At 42.7% G+C, this 9372-nt stretch overlaps 1 protein-coding gene across 2 annotated transcripts; it reads right to left on the reverse strand.

The window, feature by feature from the left end:
- Positions 1-814: 814 nt before the first annotated feature.
- Positions 815-5935, reverse strand: LOC108620647 (uncharacterized). Of its 2 annotated transcripts, none has more exons than XM_089464089.1 (7): positions 5775-5935; positions 5512-5707; positions 5244-5398; positions 4445-5176; positions 4152-4385; positions 1868-3671; positions 815-1801 (listed from the first exon to the last, which is right to left on the reverse strand). In XM_089464089.1, the coding sequence occupies exons 2-7, from the start codon at positions 5549-5551 to the stop codon at positions 1002-1004; spliced, it is 3765 nt and encodes a 1254-aa protein (XP_089320215.1). In that variant the 5' UTR covers positions 5552-5707; positions 5775-5935; the 3' UTR covers positions 815-1001. The 2 variants fall into 2 exon arrangements, with proteins under 2 accessions (XP_089320215.1, XP_089320219.1); XM_089464093.1 differs by having other exon boundaries at positions 5771-5929.
- Between the last annotated feature and the right edge of the window lie 3437 nt (positions 5936-9372).

Genomic DNA, 9372 nt, shown 5'->3' on the forward strand with positions numbered 1-9372 from the left:
ACTCTAAAATTGAATAAAATGAATATATATTTTACTGAAAAACTATTGACTACAAGAATTTAGTATTATTTGAAAAGCATTAAGTATATATAATTCGATGATTAAATTAAAAAATATATATATTATATATAAATATATATAAATATATCGAATCGTAAAGCTTTTTTATCATTTACATTATTATTTGCATTATATGAATATTATAATGCTTTTACATATATATATTTTATTTATTTTTAAGAATAGAGTTCCTTCTTAAAAATTTAACTCGTACCATTTAAAATGTACATTCAGAGCTTAGGTACATTCCAGTTATAGGTACAAAACTACATTTAACTGGTAATCACGCTGACGTCATCGAGCATATGTTACTCTCTCCCGCTCTCCTGATCTTTCATTATCTCTCTCTCTCTCTCTCTCTATTTTCATCGATAAGCTTTTTTGGCACTCTCAAAAGCTCTCTCTCGCTCACTCTCTCTTTGTTTCTCTTTGATAACTTCGCTTTAGCCGGGCTCATCGCCAAGTTTGTTTTTGTTTACATACAATTTTGATTTGATTTAATATTAAACAGAAATCTGCTAGAGGAATCTTAGAACTCGTTTTCGACTATTTCAATCTATCATTAGTCAACTGCTAATTTATTTATATTATATGGAATGGATATAGAAACTACCAATGTTAATATTGACCTCTTCATAAATATAAACATTCTTCATAAGATATGTTTTGATATGTTAGTTTTTGATATAAGGCCGAAACTTTAATTATTTTTATATCAATTTATTTTATTTTATTCTATTGATACAGATGTGTATTCGATATGTACATATATAAACTCTAGTGGTTTATTCACTGGAAAATAATTTCTAACAATATTTGAAATGGAATACAATCAAGAGGAATTTTCATTCACTTTAAAATTTAAATATACTGCAATTGCATGTAAACGTTCATTCATACATATTTATGTATGTAATTTTTTGTTACAATATTTAAGCTGTTCATTTAAGGCTAAACGTTTTGACATCATGTCCAGCATTCAGCAGCAACGTTTCAGGTGTGGTTGGCGCGCCCAGACGCACCCACTCCCTGGGTAATCCGGCATCCTTTCTGGCCGATTGCAATGCCTCTTGCAGGGCGAAGACAACGCTGACAGCCAGACAGCAGGGTGGCTCGCCTGTGGCTTTCGACCGCATAAAGCCCGCACTGCTGGGCTGTGGATTCTGAACCAGCTCGATACGAAAATCAATGGGTATATCTTTGGGTCCAGGTGGCTTGTAGTTCCAGGTGCGATTCGTAAGAAGGCGTCCCGTTTGCCGCTCATAGACTAACTTCTCACTGAGCCAATAGCCTAGGCACATGACGAATGCTCCCTCGACTTGGCCAATGTCAATATAGGGACTAAGGCTCTCGCCGGCATCCTCCAGCAAGTCAACGCGCTTGATCTGACTGTTGCCGGTAAGCACATCCAGCTCGATCTCGGTCAACGCCATTCCGTAAATGTGATAGTTCTGCATGTCGCCCTCTTTGTAATGATCTGAGGCAATCAAATTGATCGATGCTGCATATGCTGCCTGCACTGTTTCCTGCCAAGAGGCTTTGGGCTTTTTGACAGGCTTCAGCCTAGCGTTGAGCGTTTCACAGGCTTTACGAACCGCAAAGCAGAGACTTTCGCTGCCGACGGCACCACCCGTTACCATTGAGTTGGCTCCATTAATGGTGTCCGACGATTCGATTTTAACGTAGTCCAGCTCAATGCCCAACGTGTATGCGGCAACCTGTGCGACTTTCGTGTTCATGCCTGATAGACAAAATAAAGGGAACTGATTTTATATCACACCAAACGAGCTGATTAAACACTCCGTACCTTGACCCATTTCAATGCCGCCATGGGTGATAACGACGGTGCCATCCACATGATAAATTGCGACAGTCGCCGGATACTGGCCGAAGTAGAAGATGGGATAGTCCATTATGGCCAGGCCAAGCCCGCGTTTGATCCAACGATTCTTTTCATTGTACTCCTTGATTTCCTTGCGTCGCGCCGGATACTCCCTCGACTTCAAAAATGGAGGCAGCAGCTCTGCCATTTTGTTGCCTTTAGCCAAATTGAGCAACCGCACCGCAGCTGGATCAAGATCTAGCTCAAAGGCCACATGCTCAATTATGTTCTCCATCATAGCAATGCCTTCAACAGATCCGGGTGCTCGGCACCAGGTCGAGCTTGGTGCGTCAGTCAGTACAGCGTTTCCATTAATTTTAAAATTCGAATCGCTGAACTCGTAACAATTTGTTGCTGTAAATGTGGAATGTCCTACGATGGGGCTTTCGTTCTTATTCCAACCAGCATCCTCGTAGAAATCATTCTGGAGACCCACAATTTTTCCAGAGCCCAAGACTTGAGCCTCGTAGTCGGACCGACAAGCCCAGCGCTTGCCATTCACGTCCATCATCGATTCAATGGACTGCACAAAGCGCACGGGTCGATTCAGCTTTTGAGCAGCTAAAGAGGCGGCGCAGGCCACCTGATTGCCGCGCGTTATTTTACTGCCGTAGGCGCCACCCAAGCGTCGGACCTGTAGCTGCACATCCTTGGCCTTTATCTGCAACATTTGGGCAATTACCGACTGCGTGTGATCCATCCACTGGGTGGCGGAGTAAACCTTGAGGCCATCCTCGAAAGGCACTGCCACCGTTGTCTGGGGCTCCATGGTGAAGTGGTACTGCAGTCCAATCTGCAAGACGCCTCGCACAGTCTTATCCGGCGTAGTCGAGCACTTCAACTTGCCCGGCTTTGCGGAGACCTCACGAATAATGCGCGAAGCCTCCGGCTCCGGCGACATATCCAATACATCGCTTAAGCTGGGCAACACTTTATGCTTCGTAGACTGCTGGCCATAGGTGATCTTTACCAGCTGGGCTGCTTGCTTCGCAATATCCGCCGTGAGGGCAACTACCACGCCCACGGGCTGTCCATAGTGTCTGACCGGTGTGGTGCAGAAGATCTCTTCAGGCTCGTAGCCAAAGTTCGGATCACAGAACGTATTTGTGCCGGGTATATCTTTAGCACTGTAGAAGGCCACCACGCCAGGCTGCCGAAGGGCTTCCGATGCATCAATTTGCTCTATACTGGCGGCCACTTTGGTGGCTCCCACAAAAGCGCAATGCACAGTATTCGAAGTAGTCAGCACATCATTCATGTAGGTCGCCTCGCCCGAGCACTGAATCATGCCCTCCACTTTCTGCACCGCCTGCGTAACGGGATAGTTCTGCTGTTGGGTCTGGTACACCTGTGTGCCCGAGGACAATGGACGCTGCAATAGTTGCGCTCCGCTCTTAAATGCTTCGTTCACTTCCTCTTTGGGAGCATGTTTCAGAAGAAACTTGTATAGCAGTCCACAAGCCAGACTCAAACGATAGGCGGGGGATGCTTCCGGCAGCACCTCATCGGGCTGCAGCAGCGTCGACAACTTGCCGAATACCTGCTCCAGCAATGCATTGTCAAAAGGATTACGTCCGACCAGCAGCTGCTCAATAGGCGTCGCATGCACAAAGTCCGGCCGGATGCCGCCAAAGCAAATGCGAGCATTCTTCACCTTCGACTCAGCATCCAGCTCGAGCAGAAAGGCGGCGTTCACATACGCATGCGCGTTCTGGGCACGTGGCATAATCTGTGGAATTAATATATTATTTATAAAGACATGTCGAACCTAAGTGTTTACCTACAATAACTATACAAAGGTTTGTAACTCATTACCATAGATTGCAAATAAATATTGACCGTTTCTCGATGTCTGCAATTAGGTGTATTTTTCTCACACTCAGAAGAAGCTCCGAGAGCAACAAATTGCGTCGGTTGTTTAGTGAGTTCGTTCGGTTAGAAAGATCTCTTTGTTTCGCTCTGGTGGCTCTCCGACCATTCGACTAAGTTAACTTATGCAAAGTTCTATTGTGTACGCATTGGTATGTGTGCGAGCGAGTGTGCTCGTTGTGTTGTGTGCATGTCTCATTTGGTCGCTACTGAGTCTTATTATTATCGGATCTCTCTCTAAAGACTGTTCGTTAAAATGAGCGTCAAAAACGAAAAGAACCGAAGCCTCCTGAACAGACCGAGAGTGCGTCTGAATACGATTTGCCTATAAATACTCTACCTTATATGATTCGTATATAAACTTATCCGTGGCATAAGCAGGGAGCAGAAGGGCCTTAAGCACGAGCTTTTTATCGTTGAAGATCAAATAATCGGCCAGTAACATTTGTTGTTCATCTTTAGCGCTCTTCGAGGCGACGACACGCACATCAAGTGCTTCGAAACTGATGTGGACATCGGATGGAAACTCTGGATGCGCTTTCTTGATGGCTAGGTTGCCTGCCAGGGTGGCAGTCTGCAACAAAGAAGGGTTAAAGAGTTGAAGAGCTTGAAGCGAGTAGGAGGGAAACCCACGTTGCGAACAGGCGCATTAGCAATCAGATCTAGGTGCTGCCAAAGCTGCTGCAGATACTCAAAGCCTGGTTTGGTGGAAGTATCTTTCAGAATGTCCATGGCCTCGCTGAGACTTAGATTGACACCCAGTTTCAGCTGATGCGGCTCCCATTGGTGTTCGTGTAGCTCTGCTACGGCGCGTACGTCAATGAAGTGTTTGATGTCCTGCCCACGACGATACACTCCATGGGCCGTGTTGCCACCGACAAGCATAAACTGCTCCTCTCCCACCCGGTCCAAGGCCTCGAACAGTTCATTCAGGGACTGCGGCCAATGCCACAGACGTCCATCATCGTGGACCAAATTGGACCTCGTGCAGCTGCCCGAGCATTGCTCGCCCGTTTTGGGGCAATTGCGCGGCGATAGGTCCTCAATGTCCATGCACTCCGCCGGCAGTTGAATGCAGCTGTCCACAGCAAATGATTTCATGGCATCCAGTATGGGCCGGTAGCCGGTGCAGCGGCAAATGTTGCCGCCGAAGGCGTTCTCCACCTCGGCCATGCTCACTTGACCCCCACGTGACTCCAGCAGCCCGTACATGTTCATCACAAATCCCGGCGAACAGTAGCCGCACTGGGTGCCATTCAGCTTGGCCAGACGCTTCTGTATGGGATGGTAGCCGCTTCGCATGTTGCCCAGCCCCTCCGAAGTCACAATCTCCAGCTGGGCGCAGGTATTCAACAGAGTCAAGCACTACCAAAAGCACCAATATAAATGTTGATGTTCGTCTTTGTTCAGCTATATGGATACCCTTTCTTACCGAATTGACCGCCCAGCTGCGCTTCCCGTCGCGCAACACGCAAACGCAGACACCGCAGCCGCCCTCCAGGCACATGAACTTCGTCGCCGTCAACTGCGCATGCTCCCTGATAAAGGTATTCAAAGTGATATCTGCCGGCAGGCTGCTCAGATTCACTGCGAGGAGAGTGAGAGAGAAGGCGATATGTTAGTACGTAATACAAATCTTTTTTTAGCTTTTGTATTTTTAATTTTTTTATGGACCATTTGTTATTCATATAAAAACTTACCCGTATAGGGCTGTCCATTGATCGTAAAAGTAGTTGTCATTCTGATCAAAATTATTGCAAACTGAAAAGAATGGAAAAATCCGCCGTTATTTAGGTTCTGCTGCCTCAGCTGATGCTTCTGTGCTCCTCGGTTGTTTGCTTTCAACTGATTCTCGATTCGTTCGTTCGTTCGGCAGCAGCTTGGCAATTTTGTAGGCTGTTGCGAAAATTGTAGTTGCTCAAAATAATCACATACGTATATGTATATAGACATACATACATACCTGTAGTAGTTAATTGAATTAACGATTTTTGAATAAAAAATATTTGCTGTTGCGCAACTTTAATTGCAGCTCTATTCCGCAGCTGCTGTGCCGTTCCAATCGAAACATACTAACGGCGTCTAGCTTCGAGTTTGTTTTCCCGCTGTTTGTTGTCGAGTTTGCTTTGGTCTGTCGTCTGTATGTCTGTGGTGCTGTGACTGTGTGAAGAATAGGGGCACGATCTCTGTAAAAATAGCAACAAAATGAACCATGAACGAGCCCAGCAGTTGGAGTGCATAGCGTGACAGCACTTACATATACATACATATATAAATATGTAACTACTGATATACATCTATATGTGTGAATTAAACTATTTAAATACCAAATGCAAACAAATCGCATAAATTATTTATATACTGTATCTGTAAGCACATGCTACTGTATTTAATTTACATGCATATGTTAATATTTGTTTGCATTGTTATCCATTAAAATTGCAAATTGTGTTTTGATATGCATTTTCATGTCGATGGCATTAAAAATGCGATAAAATATTGTATGTATTTAATTAAGTAATAATTTATCAACTTAATTTTAGGTATATGAGATTTTGAATCTTAAAATTTCTTTGATGCCCACGGTGTTAAATATTGAAAACAAAGAATGAGAGAGGAAAAGAAGAGAGCGCAAGCTAGCCGGCCGGCATTCACAGCACTGCCAGCCTAAACTAATTTTTGCACTTTCTCAATTTTGGAAGAAGTGTGCACAGTGGAATGATTGTTGATAGTTTATCAAAATTGTTTGAAAGTAAATAATAAGAAATGCGCAAAACTTCCAACACCTAAGTGAAAAATGAGAAAACCTCGATGACAAATATGAAATACTGCCAGTCCAACGAATTGCTTTTTAATAATAATGAATTTATTTGGAAAAATTTAAATACAAATGTTGCAAATACACATGCATACGTATGTGTGTATGTATGTGTGTGAATGATGTGAGTGAATGATGTGAGTGAATAGCACTACCAGCCTAAATTACATGTGTCGCTTTTCAATGTTAATCGGGTGAGCGCACTAACATGCGATTCGCTATAGTTTATTACAAAATATACAATATATTAATATTTATTCTTTTGTTGTTATGAATAATGGACAAAAATTAGGTGGTTACTGTATTCTAAATCTATTACATCGGATGCATGCAATTGCATGCTAACTAACTTCTGAACCGATTTAGGATTTTCAGTTTTTTTTTTTTTTTTTTTCCGGGATATTCCGTCCTTATTGGCATTAGTCAGCATGCGATTAATCGTTGTTGATTTTGGTGTCGTTCTTTCTTTTTGCTCGTTTGTTATCTTGACGCGGCTTAATTAATTAAATACATGCGCGTTTGCCGTTACCTGCTGCCAGCAGTCAAAAATATTTATCCAAACATGTTTTTTATTAACTTCAGGATTGGTGGTTCCATAAACGGATGGGTGGAAAAGTGTCCACTCATTTAGAAATCATTTGTCAAAATATATAAATCGAGCGGGAACGAGCGTAGAGCAAGGGTGCAGGAAAATGTTACATAATCATGCATACGGCATACAGACAACAAGCCCAAGAATCATTACAACAACAGCAGCAACAACAACAACTACAACAAAGGCAAGAGTAACAATAAAGGGAAATGTTCCGCCTTGCAGCTTATCGATATTCAAAAATCGTATTCGAAACGTTAAACAAGTAAAATTAAAATATGAAAAACGCAATCTTTTTTCACATGGCTAAGCATTCGGTTCGGTACCTCGAAAGGCCGGCAACCCGCTGTCAGACAGGTACCCAAAAATCCGCTGCCCATCCCCAACCTCTTCCACACTCAAGCTTGACTTCATGACTGGGGCTGTGGGCGTGTCCATTGTTAATGGTGCTGTTGTTGTTGCTCTTGGAGCTGTCATGCATAATAAAATTCGAATATATATTCGGACGCACGCCTTCGCCTTCGCCTTCGCCTTCGTTCGTTTCTTTAGTTTGATTTTGTTCTCGCTGCGGATCCTTATCAAACACGAAAAGTGACGTGTCCAACTACCAAAGATGATGATGCACACAGCTCCAGGTTTGCCAACAGACAAACAAACCCTACCTGCCCCCATCCAGCACTTTGATGAGCGTTGCTCGACACTGACCCACAAAAGCGTCGAGTGCCGCCAAGCCCAAGTCTGGCTGTCTGTCCCTTGTTTTGAAACTTGCCTCGTAGCCAATTTGATGGCATCAATATTTTGTGTTCCGATTAGGTCTAACATATTGCAAATTGTAATGTTTCCCATAGGCTAGGGCTTTGATGAATCAGATGGAAAAGTTTTATGTGAGATTAAAAACTTCTTCTATTAGATTTTCAGGATAAGCCAAACTCAGAGACTGAAAGAATATTCACAGTTTTGGTATTAAGTCGACTCTTCAACTTTCGACTATCATTAAACGACAATATTACATTTGGAGCGAAATCTAATTGACTTCAGAGATTCTCATTTTAATATGTTTTGAAAAATAAGCCACAAGCGCTGATCAAATGGTAGTCGACTTGGATGCCGTCTGCTTTAAAGGGATATATGTATATATATGTACAGTATATATATTTCCATTTATATATCGTTGATTGGTCGAGCATCATTTTGCAACATGGTGTACCCAACATGACAGTCCATAGTAAACATTTTTTAATGCATTGCGACCCTTTGCGAAAAAAAAGCCTGAAGACTGAGAAACTACTCGATTGTGACACGTTTAACCCTTTGTCACAGGCATTGACAGTTCAATAATGCTTCATTCGGAAAGGGAACGCACTCCCAGCCATTGTCCGTCTGTTATTGATATGCGGAATAAGGGAAAGGGGAGACGGCAAGGCGACTTCTGAGTAGGGACAAGGTGTCACATCAACTGCCAGAAGTAACGGGCAGGTACCAAAGGTACCAAAGGTATTTCGCTTACAAAGGACAGACATGGCTTTGTTATAAAAGCGTGTTTAATATTGCATTCGATTTATTGGATATAATATGCATTTCTTTTAAGTCATAGCCTTTTATTTATTGGAAAATATTTAACGAGATCGACTTTCCGTTTAATTATTCATTTTCTTTTTCTAAGTGAGAAATATATCTACTTGTAGCAGACACAAATGTGGGTGTCAAAAGCTGTGAGGGACTCGAGGTTGAGAAACTTGTTTGAATTAAGATGAGAGAGCAAGCTCGATGGATTGGATAAGGCAATTTCAATTGGAAGATATTACGTTTATGGTAGAAAATAATTTGTATTGAGAAAATTATTAAATATACCCATTAAAGTTTTAAGATAAACCTGAAAGGGTATATATAAATCGATCTGCCGAAAAGAAACTCTCTCATTCGTCTGGCTTTTGGCTCGTGACTTGCGATTCGGGACTCTTGTCGCCTGTCGGATGTCACATTAAATTCCGATTATTTGCTTGAAATAATTTCCCGTTTATCGCGCGCCTGATGCATTCGCATTGATAAAACCAGCGACACGTCTTGATGGCTGTGGCTGAATTTGTTGGCAGCTCCTTAAAACCGGGTGATAAATTCAACCCAGTGGGAACGTTGCTAAGTGTGCAATAA

Source organism: Drosophila arizonae, chromosome 2 (genome assembly GCF_054131065.1).
Source record: "Drosophila arizonae isolate 15081-1271.41 chromosome 2, UAZ_ARI_1.0, whole genome shotgun sequence".
Lineage (NCBI taxonomy): Eukaryota > Metazoa > Arthropoda > Insecta > Diptera > Drosophilidae > Drosophila > Drosophila arizonae.